Genomic DNA, 22,287 nt, shown 5'->3' with positions numbered 1-22,287 from the left:
AAACGGTCCCGCAAAATCAGTACCCACGGAATGAAAGACAGGTGAGGGATTTACCCTATAGCTGGGCAAGTTACCCATTTGAGGAAATACAAACGGTGGATTAGCACGAAAACATACAATACATTTCCGCAATTCTCTTCGGACCGCTTGTTTACCGTTTAAAGGCCAAAATCTGCTGCGCAAGCAGGATAATGTCAATTGGTGTCCGCTATGCAAATTTTTTATATGTTCGTGTTTAATTAATAGCCGAGTTAAAATGTGTTTAGCCGGTAAAACAATAGGAAACTTTTGCTCTAACTTTAAATTCGCATAAACTAATCTACCGCCAACTCTTATTAGTTCGTGTTCGTCCAAAAAAGGGTTAAGCGAAGCTAGTTTACTCTTCTTGGTAACTGATTTGTCTCGTTGAAGCGATTGTATTTCTGATGAGAATTCCTCGTTTTGGGCCAATTTAGCTAGCTTTAACGTCGCTGCATTTAATTCCTCACATGTTAAATGCATCGAAGAATGTGATTTAATTTTAAGTTTTACTCTGTTAATAAACCGCAACATGTATGCAATAACGCGCTGCAATTTTGAGAAACTTGAAAATTGATCGAATAAATTAAAAGAATCGTTTACCGTTAATGTTACTTGATTTTTATTTTTAATTTCGGGCATATCTTGGGATTTTGTTAAAATGTTACGTGGCCAAGCAGTCTCTGATTGCAGTAGATAAGAAGGACCGTGCCACCAAAATTTATTTTCCAACAAATCGATAGGGAAACAACCTCTAGATATAATATCTGCAGGATTTTGGGCAGAGGGAACATGTCGCCACTGCCTCTGATTAGTCAATTGCTGGATTTCAGAAACGCGATTCCCTACGAAAGTTTTCCAACTACTGGGATGAGCAGCAATCCAAGACAGAACTATCATTGAATCGCACCAATAAACTACGCTTTGAATATTTAATTTTAAAGCTTCAATAGTATCGCGTGCTAATTTTGCTAATAAAAGCGCCCCGCAAAGCTCTAACCTTGGCAAAGTCAAAGATTTGACAGGTGCTACCCGTGATCTCGCGCATATCAATTTTGCTGAAATGGTACCTGAATAGTCAATGGTTCTTAAATACAAACAGGCTCCATAAGCCCTTTCAGAAGCATCACAGTAGCCGTGAAGTTGAATGTCAACCATATTTTTAATAGTAATTTGCCGGGGGATGTTTAGTGCATTTAATATCGGTAACTGATCTAGAAATTTAACCCAGGAAGTTTCCATTTCGTTAGGCAACTTCTCATCCCAATCAATATTATTTTTCCAAATGGTCTGCAACATACATTTGGCGATAATTATAACACAAGAAATGAGACCAAGTGGGTCGTATAGGCGAGCAACTATTGATAATATAGCCCGTTTGGTTAGTTTGGTGTTCGAAATTTGACAGTGATCATTATTTAATGAAAAGTAAAAATTGTCTGTGTTTGCATTCCATGATATACCTAATGCCTTTATTTTGTCATCGTCTGAAAGAATGTAATTTGAATCGTTAGTCAAATTATTTGAGTTCCGAACAACCTCAGGATTATTTGAAATCCATTTTCGCAGCATGAAACCTGCACTAGATAAAACATGCTCTAAGTCTTCCTTTAGCCTTATAGCTGCGCTGACGTCGGAAGCGCCAGACAATAAGTCATCCATGTAAAAATCATTAATAATTATATCGTGAATTAACGGAAAGTTTGATTTGTTTTCAATAGCTACCTGTTTTATACACCGAGTCGCTAGAAACGACGCAGGAGCTGTGCCATATGTTATAGTTTGTAATTCGAAGTGTTTGAGTTTACCGTCTGTACTATCACGCCACACAATTCTTTGAAATTTTCGATCTGTAGCATTAATAAGTACCTGACGATACATTTTCTCCACGTCAGCGATCAAGACCACATTGTGAGTGCGAAATCTTATCAAAATTGAAATTAAACTGTTTTGTATGCTAGGACCAACCATGAGAACGTCATTTAGAGACATGTTATTTGTCGTCTTGGCGGACGCGTCAAACACTACGCGTAGTTTGGTTGTTAAACTGTCCTGCTTTAATACGCTATGATGGGGAAGATAATAACAATCATCAGAATCATCTGTTATTTCTACCATATGCCTTAATCCTTCATACTCTTTCATAAATAGCTTGTATTGTTCATATAACTGGGGATTTTTTTGTAATTTACGCTCGACCGCATAAAAACGTCTGATCGCTTGCTCCTTTGATTCACCGAGTTCGCGATTTTCCTTGAACGGTAAACTAACCACGAACCGTCCGTTTTCGTTTCGATAAAAATGATCAAGAAAATGTGTTTCGCAATCTCTTTCTTCCTCAGTATAATTCGACTGAGAAGAAGCATGTGAATTATCAACCATCCAAAACTTCTCCAATTGTTCATTTAATTGCAAATTTGAAATATTTGAAGCAGTTACAAAGTTGCATATCGTGTTTTGTTTTGCACGAGTAGGTATCGGACCCGAAGTTATCCAACCTAACACTGTATTTTGTAATGTCGTAGTGCGTTTGTTTAACTGAATTTTTCCATTTCTTAGCAGATCCCAAAAAATGCTAGCACCTAATAGCACGTCAATTGGACCTGAATTGTAAAATTCGGGATCGGCCAAAGGTATGTCTGAAGGTATGTCCAACAATTCGCCGTCAAATGATGTATGCGGTATATTTTCTGTGATGTGATTTATTACTAAAAAGTTTAATTCACGTGCAAAATTATTATATGTTGATTTAATAGAACAGCGCACTTTCTTTGAAATTTGTGATGCGACCTGATTAATGCCTGACACCGACATATTTAATTTTGTGGGTTTTATGCCTAATTTATTACATAAAGATTCCGTTACAAAATTCGATTGGCTGCCACTATCCAATAATGCTCTGCATTTAATATGATTGCCTAAATTATCCAAAATGTAAATAATTGCGGTTGATAATAAAATATAATCGTTGTTTAATTGTGAATAATGAGATAAAGCAGAATTGACAGAATTTACTGCGTTAATTTGCGAAACGTCTCGAGTAATTAATGAATTTGTTGCTTGAGCATTAGTACCTTCAGTATTTCTAGTATCTTGCAAATTACAATTGTTGTTATTTGAAATTGCAGTCACTCTCTTGTTTCCATCAAAGTGAAGCAATGTATTATGAACTTTATTGCATTTTTTACAGGTACCGCTTTTACAAACTGATGAATTGTGACCAGACCGTAAACAATTAATGCATAAGTTTAAAGCCTTGGCTCGTTCAAATCTGTTATTTGGTGATAAAGCTAAAAATTTCTTACATTCAAAGATATAGTGCTGCTCATTGCAAAAAACACAAACCTGCGCTGTAGCAGTTGCATGGCATACCCATTTGGGATCAGCTCTTTGTCTAGATTTGTTTGATATTATTTGATTTGATACTGTAGACACCTTGTTGCTAATTGTTTTTAATAATAGGCACTTGTTATGCAAGAATCTTATGAAATCGTCTACCTTTGGTGAGGTATCATTTTTTGAACTAACTTCCCATTCCTTTCTTGTGACGAAATCTAATTTAGATGTTAACAAAAAAATCAAAATAGTATCCCATGTATCTACTGACTCCCCCAGGTTTTTTAGGGCACGTAAATGTTGTTTAAATGTATCTAAAAATTGTCTTAATGACATGTGTGACTCTTGATTTATGTTCGGAAGCCCGAATATATTTTTTAAATGACTATGAATTATTAATTTCTTGTTTTCATAACGCTCCTTTAATAAGTCCCACGCCACCATGTAATGTTCATCGGATGTTTCCAAATTTTTTATACATTCTGCGGCCTCATCCTTTATAGCACTTCGTAAATAATAGAATTTTTCACTTATAGTTAAATGAGGATTATTATGTATCAAAGAATTGAAAGAATCGCGAAACGACACCCAAGCCTCGTCACTTCCTTTAAAATCTGGAAGATTAATCTCCGGTAATTTAACATTAGATATCGTATTCTTAGACGTGGATGCGCTACTTTTACTGTCCGTCAGATTATTTACCGCGGCATTGACCTTTGACTCCGCCTCTGAGATTAATTTAAAATATTTATTTTCAAATTCTTCTGTTTCCTTGTCGTGATCGGGTTTATCATCTAAGAGCTGAATATCGGCTTGAATTTGAACAAAATTGTCCCAAATAGCATCTATTTTTTGTGTGCGTTTTTGTAACTCCGCTAATTGTGCAGGTGATTGATCAATATTGTTTAAAAACTTTTCAAACCTTGTTAGCTGTGCCTTTAACATACCACGTTTTGTTATTAATGCATTTAATTGAACCTCCATAATGATGAACGATGAAATGAAAAATGTGAAGCAATATTTATTTATGAGTAAATAGATTAATCAATACCGTGTATATGTATATTTGAATATGAGCTATTATCTAGAAATAATATCTAGTAATACGAAATATGTTTTAAATGTGACAAGATTAAACAATGTGAAATATCTAGATTTAATATCTAGGCGATGTATGTGTGTGCATAAATGAGTGAATTATGTATATAAATAAATGTGAAAATATTGAACAATGTGTTACTGTCCCAAATCGAGATTAGAAATGAAGAAAGATATGGAAAAAACTGACCTTCAGTTGACACTTACGCCTGCAACCAAAGTTCTGTGACGAATTTAGAACTGCGGACGTGCAGATCGTGCTTTATGTCGATGGCTCGTGTCTCCAACGGATTGTAGCTCGAACTATTCTTCGTAAAACTGCAAGATCCGTGCTCGAATTGACCAAATTTTGTTGATTGACTTTGAGGATACGGGAAAGACCCATAAATTAAACAAACTTGTGTATATATGGACTGTATTTCTAGAGTTTTTAACTAACGGAGCATATGACAATATTAGCGTTATTTCTGTCATCTGTCATCTTCTCTTCACACGCCTACTCATCACGAGATTGTAGGATTGTCTATTTAACAGTACTTAAAAGAAATGCTGTTGAATGCAACATAAAATAAATCTTTTATTAATTCAACTTATTAGTTGATACCTTATTAAAACCTTTCTACATAACTGCGGTTTAACTTGAGATAAAAATTATTTGATCAAAGAAGTAAATTAGGTTGCCTATCTTAGAAAACTCAGATTAATTGAATTTTTAAATTTTAAACCCTTACATGAGAATACTTTTTAAAGTTACCTTTATCCACTTATATAGAATGGTTGGATTTTTTCTTAACAAGCTTTATGTGGAGTTTTAAACGTATTACCAATGTTTCATTTTTATCAGTGCCATAGAAAAGGAAGGACGGGTGCCTTTATTTAAAAAAGGATAGATACGCCGCTGTCCATATACAAAACGAATATTTTATTAAAATATCTATTTATTTTAAAATAAAAATGTGTTCTTCGGGTTCTTTCGTAAATTTGGCCATTTTTGAATTACACGAATTTGTTAAAAACGATTCATTGGTGAAAATTGCTATATGCAGAGTGTTCTATTTATAAGAATTATTACTTAGAATAATTAGAACACACTGTATAATAAAAATAGTTTTGAAATATGTAGCAATTATACGAAGTAGGCAACTTTTATTCGAGACATTATTTCTTAGTTTCATCATTATTAGAGAATGTCATGGACACCTCCCCTTTTCTGCTACACTGCTAAAACTGAAAAAGTGAAAACACGTTAAAGGAATATATTTACCGTGTCGGACTTTCTATGTTTAGGGCCCCTTGAATTCCGCGGAGAGCCTTTTTAATGTACTGAATTATACAATTTTACAATTCCGAAAAAACAGTAAAAATTAGGAACAATTTAATTTTTCTTTTCATTATCTTCCAAAGTAAGAAATTAGAAGAAACAGAAACATTGTGAGAAACAACAAAAACAATCTTCCAGGTATATTTTGCTGAAATAAACTTTTAATCAATACGAAAATACAAGGTGTTTGGTAAAAAAATAAAATAAAAACGCTTAGTTTCCGATCTACAGGGTGTTAAAGTTTTAATTAAAAAAATGCAAAATAAAAATATTGCTTTCAATTTCACCAGTGGCGTGCGCACAGGCACGTCTCTGGATATTTTTAAAGAAAAAAATGTTACGGGACTGATTTTTCTTAAAATAAAAATTAATTTTGAATTCCTTGTTCAATTTGATAGGGAAAAGGTATCTTGTCTGTTTTTCTTACGATGCACCGTTTTCGAGTAAAAAAATTAAATTCGATTTATTGCATGGCGTAATCCGGTTTCAATAATTTGAAAAATAGCAGAAATTATGCATTTAGTTTTTTGTACTTACTAATTTTATTACAACACGTTATTACTAAAGTGACAGCTATTATTAATTTTGTCAAACAATAACAAAAACGAGTGCACAGCCAATCTGATAATTTCTGTTTAAGATAATGGATAGTGAATCTAAAAACTGATACATTTTTTTAGACTGACGTTAACTGTGAGGAGTAATAATTTTTTGTAATAAAATTGGTGCAAAAAAAATTGAGTGCATTTCGCCATGCAATAAATCGATTTTGATACAGTCAAGATACCTTTTCTCTTCCAAATTGAACAAGGAATTCAAAAATAATTTTTATTTTAAGAAAAATCATTTTTTTCTTTAAAAATATCCAGAGACATCTTTGTGCGCACGCCATTGGTGAAACTGAAAATAATATTTTTATCGTAAAACGTGTATTTTTATTAACTGTCAAAGCCTGTAAAATTTCATTAAAATATTTTGAGCGGTTTCCGTAATATTTTTAAATTTGCATTTTTTTAAATAACACCCGGTTAAAACTTTAACACCCTGTAGATCGGAAACTAAGCGTTTTCGGAATATGGTATATTAAGGACGGGATTTTGTACAAAAAATATCGCCCAGCGAGAGTCACGAAACGGGACCCCGGCAGGTGCTGCTCTAGCGGCCAACGCTTCAAGTCTAATAATTTACACTGCAACCATATTCGCCCGATTTTTCAGGAACGGCTCCAATTTGTGTACATACAATCTTATAAGGAAAAAGAGTAAATATTTTATTAATCAGTAATAGATTATCGAGGACAATAATATTTTTTTATTGAGTAGGCAATAATTTTTAGTTAATAAGCTTAAACAATCTTATAATTACTATTCCTTCATTATAAAAACAGAAATACGGTTTTTAAAATTACATGTAGTTTCTTCTTCAAAAGTGACCTTAAAACACGTATAACATGGAATAGTCAACAGTCTAATGTTTATATTTTCACATTAACAATCCGATAATGTAAATTAACTGCTATTTTCAGTAAAAAAAATATATACCTAACCTGAAATATTTTTTTACTTTGACGAGTCGTTTTAACTTAAAAACACTGCTTAATTACTAAAATATATAGAATCTTGCTACTAATTGCGTTTGGAGAATAATATGTATAGGCATAAAATATATATATAATATTACTGTATGTATTTAGTCCATTGAAATGAAGGCTGAACCTCCATTTTTTCCTCTGTCGATCAAACCTGGGCGCAAATATGTTTTCGACCCTCAGGAATCCGAATCCGCAAAAATTTTTGACCTAGGTGATCAGGAAAGGGGTCAAAAGGTCAAAAACCCGTAAAAAATAAGGTTTTTCGCAAATATCTCGTAAACTACGGCAAGTAGCAAAAAAATAATTGCACCATCGTGTTCCCAGGGAAATTTTACATCGATTTTATGCTATTGCTTATTAAAATTAAATAAATTTATGTCATGTTTTGGACAATTACTAAGCAAGAGAGGGGAAGGCATTTGGGGAGTACGCGCACGCTACATGTATCGGTTGACTCGAAGCTCTAGCAGGTGCGCTTGTTTCGAATATAATGCGATTTCAAATATAATTAGCCTGCAGTTATAGTGGATCTGAATTCAATTGCCAGATACACTATTTTTTTTGCTACTTACTTTAATTTTTAAATGGAAAACCAAAAATAATACTAATGAAGAACAGAAAAAAAACTTTTTTAGAACGAAATACTTATTGCAAAAATGAAATATAGTGCTCTGAAAAATCGACTTGTAAAGCTTATTCTACAAATAATAAAAAAGTCAAAATTTGTATAAACAATTGTTCCCAGAATGACAACTTTTTATTTCTAAATTTTGAAGACTTTTGAGGAATTGAATAATGAATAAAATAAGCCTAGTAGTCCGGGCGAATTAGGTTTTTTTTCAAAAATCGGGCCTAAATCTAATCTAAATAAATTTTAGTGTCATCTAGACACTTGAAGGAACACAGGAAAATTTGGAAAATAATTTTTAACTTGACTTTTGTTAAAGTTATTCAATTGTTAATGAACTAATTTTTCGTGGACTTAATCTTTCATAAAACTTGTAAAAGTTTAAATAATGTATCTACAAATTTTTTTCTTTCTGGGAGGTCTTTTTATATACATAATAAACAAGATTCCGTTGTAAAAGTTTATAAAAGTTTTTTCATTTGTTTATAATGATTTTTTAAAGTTAACAAAAAATGAAAAATCCGGGAAATGTTATAAAAAATTTTTTTTTACCAAATGTTTGATTTTACTTGTATTTCTATTAATATATTGCGTTTATTAACTTAGCTAAAAAATTTTTGCGGATTCGGATTCCTGAGGGTCGAAAACATATTTGCGCCCAGGTTTGATCGACAGAGGAAAAAATGGAGGTTCAGCCTTCATTTCAATGGACTAAATACTTACATACAGTAATATTTTATTTATATATTTTATGCCTATACATATTATTCTCCAAACGTAATTAGTAGCAAGTTTCTATATATTTTAGTAATTAAGCAGTGTTTTTAAGTTAATACGACTCGCCAAAGCAATTCAAGTTAGGTATATATATTTTTTACTGAAAATAGCAGTTAATTTACATTATCGCATTGTTAATGTGAAAATATAAACATTAGGCTGTTGACTATTCCATGTTATACGTGTTTTAACGTCACTTTTGAAGAAGAAACTACATGTAATTTTAAAAACCGTATTTCTGTTTTTATAATGAAGGAATAGTAATTATAATATAATATTGTTTAAGCTTATTAACTAAAAATTATTGCCTACTCAATAAAAAAATATTATTGTCGTCGATAATCTATTACTGATTAATAAAATATTTACTCTCTTTCCTTATAAGATTGTATGTACACAAATTGGAGCCGTTCCTGAAAAATCGGGCGAATATGGTTGCAATGTAAATTATTAGACTTGAAGCGTTGGCCGCTAGAGCAGCCCCTGCCGGGGTCCCGTTTCGTGACTCACGCTGGGCGATATTTTTTGTACAAAATCCCGTCCTTAATATACCATATTCCGAAAACGCTTAGTTTCCGATCTACAGGGTGTTAAAGTTTAATAAAAAAATGCAAATTTAAAAATATTACGGAAACCGCTCAAAATATTTTAATGAAATTTTACAGGCTTTGACAGTTAATAAAAATACACGTTTTACGATAAAAATATTATTTTCAGTTTCACCAATGGCGTGCGCACAAAGATGTCTCTGGATATTTTTAAAGAAAAAAATGATTTTTCTTAAAATAAAAATTATTTTTGAATTCCTTGTTCAATTTGGAAGAGAAAAGGTATCTTGACTGTATCAAAATCGATTTATTGCATGGCGAAATGCACTCAATTTTTTTTGCACCAATTTTATTACAAAAAATTATTACTCCTCACAGTTAACAACGTCAGTCTAGGCTACAACATAAATAACGATTTTATGTGGGACACCCTGTACGCAAAATTTAATCTTTATTTTAATAAAGAAAAATTAGTACATATTATTGGTTTTTTATGCGTTATATTTTCGTACTACTTAAGCTTTACAAAATCTTATTACTTAGGTACTTTTAAAAAATTACCCATATTTATATATCAAAGATAATATCAGACCATTATGGGCCCCACATTCTTTAAATAGTGTTTTCCGCAAAAACAAATAATTTCAAACATTTAATAACTGAATAATCTAAAGCTTATTAAATAATAGGAATGTTATGTCATGACACCTGAGTATTTTCAAAGACGCCGCAGTAAAACGAATAAACAGGTGCAAAAAACGATCAAATCATTAAGGTTTTAGGTACTGAAATCTACGAAAATACTACATTTTTTATATATAATTCCACATGTAAATATTCTTATAACATTTACTTGCTTAGTCCTACATATAAAATTGTTTACTTTTATTTATAAGTACGTGAAAATAATTGTTAAAGTGTGGGGTTAGGATAACATCAAACGCATGTTTTACAAAAGCTTTTTTTAGTTATTATTTTATTTGGGTAAATTTAAATGGTAACAATGAATAAACAAAACATCAAGGATTTTATTTTTGTGTTTACTTTTGTTCTACACGTTCTACTTTTAAAGATTTCAGTACCTAAACATGGCCACCTTATGCTTTATTTTAGCACGCATTTTATAATAAATCAACTCTGTGTTTTCGCTTTCATTTTCAAGGGTAGCGACACCTGTGACAAAGTATACAAACTAATTATACCTACAAATTATTGTTTGAGATAGAAATCACTAAAATTCTGGTTTAAGTATAGAATAAACATGGAGTCGTGTGTAAAATGTTGTCATCTTACTTGAGGACACAAATTATAGAATTGTTAATAAATATTAATCTGAAAATTAAATACAAATGATCCTAAGTGTCCGTTCTAGTGAGTGAAGTAGTTTGGTTATTGTGCCTGACCTAGTTCCGTCGTAAATGCTATATATTGTCAGACTAACAGTATGGTTAAAATTGAGGTACTTTGGCATTTATTTAAATTATTCTTCTGTTCTCATGACCATTGAAATTTATTTCACTCACTAGCGGGAACCATTGCGAATACATTGATATATAATAATATTCAATTATGTTAGTTTCTTCGACGATTTGTGTCCTCATCTGAAGCTCTGTTACATGGTAAAAATATACATACTAAATCGCCCCCTTAAGGAAATATATCACAAATCACTTGTACTATAACCTCCTGAAGGGAATGTATTGACTTACCAAACACACTGTATAATATTTTAACAAGATGCATTGGTATTGGGATGCCCTCAAGTCAATCGAGCTCATGCAAAATTAACAAAAAGTACGTAAATATTATACTTTATTTAAAATCTATTAAATTTTTCATCGCCAAACAACGAAAAGAACAGAATAACAGTCTTCTATAACGTAGAAAACAACATTTAAAGTGTTTTTTTACACTATTATACAAAGACAAACTAAAAAGCTAAATTCAGAAAAAATACATTATTGTGAAAATTCACTTAAAGGAAGCTATACAGAGTTCACTTAAGCACATATCTCATGCATCTGAATTTTGTGATACTTACCAAAACAACAAACACTTGGTGAACAACTTGAACATACCTATTATCCAAAATATATATTTTCTCCTAAAAACGCAGATGGTCTACTGATTCTACTGATTCTTTTATTGTTTAAAGGTTATTTTTTAAATAACTAGGTATATGAAAATATTTATATTAGCACAGGTATTGGATAGAAATAGTTCTAAAGAAAAGGGAAGTAAAGTTTAAGGGCAGAAGTTTTCTATCCACTATTTCAATGAATATTATTTCAAAGTTAACCAACTATAAGAATTTTTAGTGGGCTCCATATTTCTGAATTTAAGAAGAAGAATAAAAAACGTAGGAGGTTAACATTTTTCAAGATGGAGTACAATATCATGAAAAACTTTTTAGAGAGTTGAAAATAAATGACGATTCTGATTTCTAAAATATTTTGAAAACGTCACTAACTGATTTCGAAACTTTAATTGAAAAGATCAGTTTAGAATTGCAATACTCTGAATTAGCCCGTGTTTGTGAACAAACATGTCCAAACTAAATGTTTGTGGGCAAATGTTTGAGTTTAAAACCTTAATTTTCCATCTTCGATGGAACACAAAAAACACATATGCATTTTACACATATGTGCAAACATTTTTAGTTAGACTGTTTTATGCATGTTTTTGTATGTTTACGGGCAAAAATATTCATATTTGGTCTACAGTTTAAATATGTGCACTTTTTGGAGACTATTTAAAAATTATATTTCAGCATCATTTGTTCTTTACTTTAATTTTATTAAAAATTTAGTTACATAATCTTAGGTTTCTGTTTCAGTTTAAGAATATAACAATCATCGGAATCATATATCATCATGGAAAATTAAAAATTAGCCACTTACTTATACTGCTGTTTATAACAGTCTACGTTATTTTCACAAGTTTATGCCCATAAGGAAATTCAGTTATTTACCAATAACTATTATCAGCAGTTATTAGTTTGCAATTTGGTAATTTTCATTTTCAAGCATTCCGTCCCAGATTTTTAAACTGAAACATAATCTTAAAAAGTTTAGAGCTTTAAGATTCTATAAAAAAACTTTTCTGCTTTACAAATTGATGAAATTTGAGATTGTGGGATTTTAAGTGTTATCCCAAATAGCACAAGTTATCCCCAAGATATTCCATATCCTATTCATGGCTCATATCTCGCTGTGTTGACCATGTCTTCTGGACATATCATTTCGTATATAAGGAATATTTTATTTTGCAATGTACGAAGGATATCTCATTATTAGTTGCGTATATACTCTTTGGGATATCCCTGTGACATTCTCGGGATGGCACATACAATTTATTATCTTTCATCTATCTAGTGGTGGTGAACGGACATAATATATGGACCATCCTTTTTACAGTGATTTTAGTGAAAGCGTTTGCTATTTCTGTGTAGTGTTGTTCGAAATAAATATATTAATTTAATTGCTCACTTTACTTAATTACAAGTCACATAATGTATCATACAAGTTTAAAATTAATAATTATTGATAATTCGTAAGAAAAAACAAGTAGGTAGGTACTTACCTAATATAATTTCCACTTTATGATAAACTAACATTTTGTTATTCTGATTACCTACTTAAAGTAAACCAATAAAGCATGTCTTTATAAATAAATAAACTTCAATGTAAAATACTTAATTCCGTACTAAATTTTTATTTCTGTGAAAAATTTGCTGAAATACCTGTGATAGCTACTGTAGGTACCTACTGGTAAATATGAAAATATGTCACTCGGATATCCATATGCCTCATAATATTCAGACATTCTTAGACTGTTCTGAGGATAGCATACAGTCCAAACTGTATGTCCCTGAGACATACGGTGGGATATCAGAAAAATGTCCTGATTTGTAATATAAGATTCCTCGGTTGTTCTGAGGATAACCTACATATGTCATAATTTTCGGACATCCTCGCATTGAAGATAGTCCAAATTGTATGTCATTTAGACAATGGGGGATATCTTTATTTGCAACATAAATTATCCCCCGGACGTTCTATGGCCAGGACCATACAACCCTGGGACATACAAGTATATCCCATCCCCTGAGGACAGATTTGTACTATTTGGGATTAGTTAATGCAACTTTTAATATCGTTCTTATTTATTTTTGTAATAAAGAAATGCCAGAATGTGGTTTTACAGTTATCTAATTATAATAATCCTTATTGATACAAATTTATTAAGTGCTAATGAAAAATTATTAATTATAGGTTCTCATGACAGTTTTACCGCAAGTCTTTCTGCAAAATCCGAAATCGCACCCGATGCAGATGATACACTAAAAAAGCTAAAATTTCTTGGCCCAATTCTTACATATTTTATGGCTAACTGGTCCCGAACTCAAGCTTACAGTGCAACTGAGCAATTGATCGCTGGAATAAGATATTTCGATCTTAGAGTTGCTACGAAAGAAGGAACCGAAGACTTTTTTTTTGTACATGGTTTATATTCAGACAATGTTCAAACAGTTTTAACAGAAATGCTAAAGTTTTTAGAATCTCACCCTCGAGAGGTAAGTTTGGTGCTAGTTTTGATAATGCAACTATTAACGAAAGTTTTCCTCTGAATAATATCGATTTTCTGAATCTATACCTACCTACAGAAAATTTTAATCCACTGTATAAAGTAAATATGTAAATATAATTTTAAAAAATACCGATAAGGTCATTTGTTAATATTTATTCTGCATAATGTTTATTTATCTGTTCATATATAATTTTTAATAATTTTAATCAAACGTTATATCCATCTCCACTTTTGACTTTTCCCACATCAAATATTTTAAATAGCAAGATAGACCCAGTATTATTCGTTTGAAAGATCTTTTTATTTTATATGAAGCATGTTTTTATTGATAAAACTTAGGTATCTATTAGTTTTTCACGATACATAAACAGAATTATTCTTAACCCATACATATAATTTTGAGGAATGTCAGCTCATAATAAATAGTAATTAATAGTTAAAAAAAAATTAAAAGTTTTTTATTAATGACATTTAAAACTAAAATTAAAAAATCAGCTGAAGCCCTGTCTTTAGTTTGTAGATATTTATTTGTGGCAATTTTATAACTTTTTATTTAAACGAGTCCGCCATAAGCTCAATATGGTCATATCTCCCTTATTATTAGATGTATCAAACTTGGCATCATTTTAATCAAAAGAAATTCTAAATATGCAAAATGCGATGTACAGGATGTTTTATTTAAAGAAAATGTCCGAAATGTAATCTATTCTAAAAACTGTTTTCAAATAACAAGAAAATTTCCAAAAAAGTTTGACCAACAAGGACAATGTGAATGTCCCTATAAATATGTAATTATTCCATACAATTCTAATTTTATATTTTGTTTTAAGGTAATTATAATAGATTTCCAGCACTTTTATGCTCTTACCGACTCGGATCATGACAGACTAATGCAGATGTTGAGTAAAACCTTTGGAGCTAAATTGTTACCCTACTCAGATCACATGGATTTTATAAGTTTAGATTACATGACCACACAATATCAGTATCAGGTAACTTAAATTACATATTTCTTATCAATGTTTGCGGCTAACGCTCCAAGTTTTAAAAGCGCTTGAGCACGAGTCCATTTAAAACTTGAAAATGGTGAACAAATAACACCACCATCGTGATCCCTGCCTTCGAAAACCCGTAAGACGACTTTTCCCAGCTCTTTTTCCCGCTTTGCGTGTGATTTCAGTATTGCGAGCAGAGTAGTTTCAACCCTGAGGAGTTACTGAGGTCAACTGAATTTTAGAAATACCTATATAATTGTCTTAATATTCACATAAAAGCCCTAATCCCACGAATCCCCGCATGCCTATAACCGACAGCATGGGAGAGAGGGTATTTTTTGTACATTGGAGTTAGTTATGAGAGGGTGAGGTGAAAAATAACACCCTCGAAAACCCCTCTGAAACCCTACCTAGTTTTTTTTAATTTTTTTATATAATACATTCCTGTTGCGGGTCGGGGTATGTCTGTATCAATTAATATAATTAATTGTTCTTCACAAACAATCCGATCTAACGAGCCCTTGCAAGCCCAAGATCGAGAACCCGGAAATTGAGGTTGTTTTTTAGAGGGTGTGACATCGGATGCGTCCTCCAGCACCGCTGCGATCAACTCCACTACGCTATAGGATCGTGGCTGTGGTATCTGTTTGTCTTGCTGTGAGTTCTTCATTAGAGATGCTACAAGGTTCTAGTCGTCCGAAAGCTTTACGATTCATATTATTTAGACGTTGTTCGATTTCCAATGGTTCTCGTCTTATCAGGTTGTAAAACCTTGTTGTTCTCACAAAGTACCTCGACGCCTTCGATTTTTATTGTATGTCCTTCGTGTGACGCATGTTGAGCAGTGGAGAGTCTTTCTTCTTGTGAATAACATATCTTTGTTATACCTATATAACCCTTTCCTTTTCCAGGGGTGAATAAAGGGTCAAGCTTGCCTTTTATTGACCTAACTTCTTTTGGACGTTTCATGTAGGGATGAACCTTATAGCTACTCCTCTGCAATACCTTGGCAATTCGGTCCGTTACATTATAAACGTAAGGTTGTTGATTTTCGTTCGGCTTGTCATATTCTTTTTTCGGACGTCTAGGATTGATGACTTGTTTGGTATCCTGTTCTTTATAACCTTGCCTGTATAACTCTAGTGAGATGTTTTAGTTCAGAATCTAAATGATCCGGATCCAATATGGCCTTAGCTCCGTAGAATAATGTTTCGATTATAGTCCTTTTTTGCAGGGTGATGGTTCGAGTTTGCTTGTAGGTATCTATTAGTATGGATGAATTTCCCATAGACATTATGATTTCTAGTTACCCATACATTCAGGAAAGCCAATTCCAGACTCGAGACTCCGCATGGCAATACCATCGGCTTGTTCTTAGTAATCTCCTTTCCACGAGAAGATAAAGAAAGTTCAAATAGAGTTACCTCCTGCTGGGGGAACAAAAGTCATAATAGTTCCAATGTGTCTTTTACTGGTACTGGTGAACAAGGACATCAAAGCTGTCTAAGATGTCAGAGTCACATAGTGTCAGAGTCTGTGGAATATCCATAAATTTTCTTGAATTCCTAATGTGGTGTACTGAGTTGCATACGTCTTGTTACATCAAAGCAGTTGAATGCACTAATTATCGAACGAAGCGGGACAATAGGCTTATGGCAACCTATAGCCGGTTATCGGAAGGTTACATGCTCTTATAATAACTTGCTGGTCCCAGGAACTCTCGTTAACAATCTAATGGCATGTTTCTCAATCTTTTGGTGATTTCGGCTTCTTTAAAATTCTACACATTTCTTATCGAGAGTTTTCTGCATCAACCTGACTCCGATACCGCCATGATTTCTCAACAATGGAATTATTTGTGGTGTTATAACGAACCAAACCAAAATAGAAGTCGCTGCATCCAATAAAGTGACACTACTATGATAGATTACTGCTTTTTGCCAGTAAAACGATCGTCGTGGTAACTTGGGCATATCTTCTGGTTTTTCAAACTTCCGAATTTGTCGTTTCGTTGCTTTTGAGTGCTCCGCTTCGGCTGTCTCTGGTCTCTGACGCCATCACGTCAATCTTCCTCATATCTCCTGATCCAAAGCCGACATTAGGTACAAACACTACAAACTATGTAACTCTATAGTTTGCTTAAGACCACGTCCAGATGTCTACGTGTGTAATGCATTTGCTCCCGTAATAAAGTTGGACTGGCACGGTTATAGATTATATCAGTTGCTGTAGACTTGATGTTGTCATAGTTGGAGGTATCATGTCCTGATCCCGACAACGATATGGAAATGCGAGACTTGACAAGAGACGTGCCCTTTTTCTTCTTAGTATTTCAAATCATCTAATTCAGTGATGAACTTCCGCCTTTGTTGATGTATAAGGATAATTTCTATTTGTTCTCTGCAAAATGTCTTATTATTTTATTAGATAACTTCTTACGTAAGTAAATTTTTGTAAAATAATCTATTTAGAACACATAAAAAAGACCTTGTAACTTTACGGCTTTATAAAATCTTTTTTAAGTAATTCTGCACTTTTAAAATAAAATTTAAAAAAATTACTAGAAAATACAAATTGTCGATTTCCATTAAATTTTGAATATTTATATGCAACCAGTAATTTACTCGTTTCCTTACCTTAACCCAAGGATATTTATAATACATGTATTATAAAAATAAGTATCTAAAGGCAGCAGTTCTTTTATCTCAGGATATCAGTGCTTGTTTTCGCACGGGCTTGTTTTAAATTTTATTATCTGAGTAAGAATCCATTGGATTTTTTCTGAAGAAATATCTAATGGGCAATTTTTTCACTAAAAAAAGTATTGCAGCCATGAGCCGTAGCATTGAATTAAAAAATGCTTGAAATATGTCGATAAATATACTGTAAATGCGATATGTATCCCTTTTGTTAAGAAGATAGTATTGCTTTTAACCTTACTTTTGATAGACGTGGAATATTGAAAATATTTGGTCCCAGACCTGGTCGTTTCCCGAAGACCAAAACTACATTTTAAACCAAAAAACTTTAATAATATCGTATGTCGTATATTTTAGGTAATTGCTGTTTATAGATCAGATGCGGCTAGATCTGGGCAACCATTGTTATGGCCGTCTGCCAGTTTCCCAACGCCTTGGCCCGATACCGTTTCCATGGACGATTTATTCACGACACTTGATGAAGGAATTAAAACTAGATCATCAGCTGTAGGATTTGTATCACAATGCATATTAACACCATCAGTTTCGTTCATAATTAAAAATTTATGCAGTAAGTAGGCCACAAACGAATATTATAATAAATGTAAATGCACGGTCCGTTTAGAAAAATTAAAAAAAATAAAGCGCAAAATGGATATTATATGGATTCTCCATCATTAAGGTGTCCCTGCTACTAACTACATATTAATATTTAGTCAGTAGTAGACACTGAAACTTTTCTAGTATGATCAATAAAAGAATGGAGGTAAGACCCTAATCTTTATATAATGCAATCTTTCCACAAAATATTTTGTATTCTTCTTGTTCCAACATCATCCTTGACAAATGCAAATGAACAGAAATAAATAATAATAAAAAGTAATAATATACTTAGTTAAAGTAAAAAGTAATTCGCATTAATCTAGTCATACCTATTGTCAACACTTTTGACACTGTCGTTTCAAAATTTCATTTTTTCTAAATGTTTTATGTTTTGTATCCATTAATTCCATCTGCGATGATGCCACTTAATAAAAGCAACTAGAAAGGTCTGCAAACTTCGCTAATGCGGAATTGACCTTCCTCTCGGGCGGCGCTGCGCGGTGCTTTCTTCGACGATTGATAAATATAATACTTTTTAGAACCCCCTGTATATAAAAGTGATCAACACCGTAACTTCATAATTATCTCTGAACCGTTCAACGCAATATTTTTAGACATCCTGTGTATAAAAACCTATTTGAAAAGTTACATTTTCTTTTTATGAAAAGATTTAAAAAGAAAACTATAATGAAGGTAAAATACGGCAATAACTAAAAAAAAAATCTTAGGGATCCCGTGCGAGGTTCAAACCGTCGACTTCCAGGTTGCAACCCGACACTTTTACCGCTGAGCCACCAATGCCTTTAGACAGAGTTTGTTCGTATTGGTATTTGATTTGCTGTTCATAGTCGAAGTAAAGAAATATTTTCATAATGTAAAAATTGCATTTTTCTGCCGTAAAATCGTCCGCGAAGGACTCGGAACGGTACAAAACATAAAAATAATCGCCCATCGCCGTACTGGCGCCGCGGGGAACGTCGGAATCGGAAAATTCAGTTTTGACAATTCTGACGTTTCTACCGCGGGGACAATTTGTATTAAAATATTCTTAATCTCGTCTTAAATTTTGTTACATTTGACCTAATAAAAGTTGAGGGCGATATAAAAGAGAGAGAACGTTGCGATGCGGCATCGGAAAAACGCCCGGTAGCAAAAAGGGGACATCGCCGGGTCACGGGAGCTGCTCGTACGCAAAAAGTTCCGGCTCCGTCTCGAAACAGAGCGCAGGTGCCGGCCGTATCTATAAAGGAAAATATGACGCCGCGAAAATTTAGGCGTTTTGGCTTTACGAAAATATTGGGGTTTCGCAAGAGAGATGCAAGGCGCAGAACCTTTTTAAAAAGCAAATTTTGGCGTTAAGAAGTAAAAAACACGCTACAAAAATACGCCTAAGCTACGAAGAAAGGACGAAACTCGCGTGTAAAAGCTGAGCGAGCCCTCGATCTGTCCTCGGAAAAAAGCCTTTAGAATTTTAAATCGACCCTCAAAACGTCCGTCGATGAACGTTTCCGTCGGGTTCTTTCTCTCTCCCACAGCGAAAATTTGCCATTTGCGCCAAGGAGACCCGGGAAAACGAAAATTTCTCTAGGAAAATGCGGAGAAGCCTCCGCCGAAATACCCCCAAGCGACAAAGGAAGGATGTGCTGTGCGGCGAGCGAAAAAAGCCTTTGCTGCCCTAAATAGTCCATTTTTCGAGATCCGTACGGGAGTGAAAACCACCTGGAGCATTAATGTCGGAATCCTAAGTAAAATGTAAAAATATCTTTCTATCATGACTATCTTTACGTGTTTGTCTTTATCAAGAATAATGTTAGAGCAACAAGAATACAATTAGCTGCAAAAATACGGAAGCTAATAAAATTTATATTTTTTTAAAATATATTTTATGGTACATAAAAATTGTTATAATTTGTAAAAAAAATCATCTCTTGCATCACGGTGTTAAAAAAATTATAGAAAAGTTTTCTCATTAATAAAAATATATAATTCATTAACATGGGTTCGAAAATGCTTCGTTTCAGAGATACATAATTTAAAATATCATATCTATGCAATTATGCAAATATCTTTGAAGATGGAGGTGGGTTAATATAATTTGGGCTGATGACTTAACTAAATATAAAAATTTACTGAATTTGCATACAATTGTATCAACCAATGACGGAGGTACAGGGAGACACCGCCACTAGGAGCCGCCACTGAGTATTTTGAAAATTTACGTAGTCAATTTGATTCTTAATTATATTTAAAAGAAAAAATTTCTCTTATATTTTATTCCAAAACCTATATTTTAATGTGACTATTGAAAGTTTCCCAGAAAGTTACTAAATTTTTATGCCACTTAACTTTCCGAATTTTTAATCAAATTATTTTTAAAACAACATTTGCCATATAAAAAATTGTGTTAATATTTTGTTAATATTTTTTTTTGTGTGAAGCTAACAGAATTATTTTAGACTCTTTTTTAACTCTGTGGCAAATTTATTTAGGGTAAAAATATAATAAGTCGAAAATGATTCGCTTTTCGGATAAAGTTGAAGAGATATTATTATTAGAATCTCAATTAAGTATAAAATGGTCTGATCTAATTTCCAAAATCCCTAGTGCTGTCAAAATTTTGGGGTTTGTACCGATGATGTCTCCCAGTACCGCCGCGACTGATTGGTAAATAATACAATACATACAAATTCAAAGGACATTTACCTTTACTCAATTGTCACCAGACTAAATTTCATCTTCAGAGATATTTTGCTTTTTAATCCTTTTTTAACATCTCATTTTTTTTATTTATTATAATGACCAAGCAATATAATAAGTATAAAGTTTCTCAATAAGTCCCACCTTTCATTTCCTACCATGAGACAATAATCTTACTGTTGAACTCACAGAATATGACGAATTGACGATTTTGATTGTCCTGAGAGTTGTCTATAAATTTTAAGATCAAGAAATTTCTTTTTCAGTGTAAACTCCGTCATCCGTCATTTTCTGCTAATATTTATTTGCATTCAACGTTACTATTAGATTTGAAGTTTTTTCACTGGCGACTTATAACCACATAACAACTGATAATTTTAGAAAGAAAATTGTATGTAAATTTAGTAAACCTATGAGATAGTGATTAAAATTAACATGGGTCTTATTTATCTTAGGTACCATCATTATTTCTTCAATTTGATGAATGCGGCAGCAACACAATATAAAATTTCAAAAAAAATTTGCAAATCTTCCCAATGCTTGTCAAAAACAGATAAGTATCGGAATTAAAATCAATTTTTTCCCAGACAAAAATTTTTTTGCCAAAAATTTCCAAAGAAAAAGTCTCAAAATATAAAATGAGCAAAATATATTAAATTAATGTTAGGTAACATTTTTCACAAACAAAATTCAAAGAAATATTTTAATAATACCATAACTTTTAAGATACGCTGAAGAAAACGTGCGCTGAGGACTTGGAAGTACGAAAACTGCAATGGATAAATAACCAAAAATCTGGAGAAGGTGGTATGAATATTGTTATCTCAGATTTCATTGACTTGTCTGACTGTGAATTTGTTAAGGTTGTTATTAACTTAAACGAACAATTCTTAAGCGACGCCATAAAACCTTCTGATTTTGTTATAGACATTGAAAAAAATATATATTAATAAATTGTTTTTACTGATATTTTGATGCACCCATTTCCTTTCCCTTGAAGTAAAAATGTTATGTTGTAGAAAAACGTAGGTATCTACCTAATAATACATATACTCGGCGGCCGAAATTATAAAGAGTGACTAATATAAAAACACTATTACCATAATGCGTATAAAATATAAAATGATTTCTATACGGTTCAATATTATTTATCTTTGTGCCGCTCGCCATGCACATCGGTAGAATCTATAATCGTGTATAGACTGAGTTACACTGAACGTCGATCTATATTTTATCTCTGTCTTTTGCACTTGGTAGGGAATAGGGAAATGCTTTTTTAGTGGGTGTAAACGGACTTGATTTGCCCGACCTGAGAAACGCCATAGCATAAGCGTAGACGAGGGGTCTAATTCCATGGTTATAATAAATTTATAAATTAAAAAAACA

At 32.5% G+C, this 22,287-nt stretch overlaps 1 protein-coding gene across 1 annotated transcript in view; it reads left to right on the top strand.

The window, feature by feature from the left end:
* Nucleotides 1–21,860, top strand: part of LOC108913584 (PI-PLC X domain-containing protein 3) — a 49,646-nt gene extending 27,786 nt beyond the window's left edge. The window contains exons 2-5 of the mRNA XM_018719150.2: nt 13,592–13,893; nt 14,738–14,899; nt 17,959–18,172; nt 21,628–21,860. Coding sequence (XP_018574666.1) covers nt 13,592–13,893; nt 14,738–14,899; nt 17,959–18,172; nt 21,628–21,851 — 902 coding nt within the window. The 3' untranslated portion in view covers nt 21,852–21,860. The remainder of the gene's footprint in view (nt 1–13,591; nt 13,894–14,737; nt 14,900–17,958; nt 18,173–21,627) is intronic.
* Nucleotides 21,861–22,287: the final 427 nt, after the last annotated feature.

The sequence above is a fragment of the Anoplophora glabripennis genome, unplaced genomic scaffold (genome assembly GCF_000390285.2).
Source record: "Anoplophora glabripennis isolate ALB-LARVAE unplaced genomic scaffold, Agla_2.0 scaffold748, whole genome shotgun sequence".
Classification (NCBI taxonomy): Eukaryota; Metazoa; Arthropoda; class Insecta; order Coleoptera; family Cerambycidae; genus Anoplophora; species Anoplophora glabripennis.
Note: the sequence above shows the minus strand (reverse complement) of the source record. Positions and strands in the feature narration are given on the sequence as shown.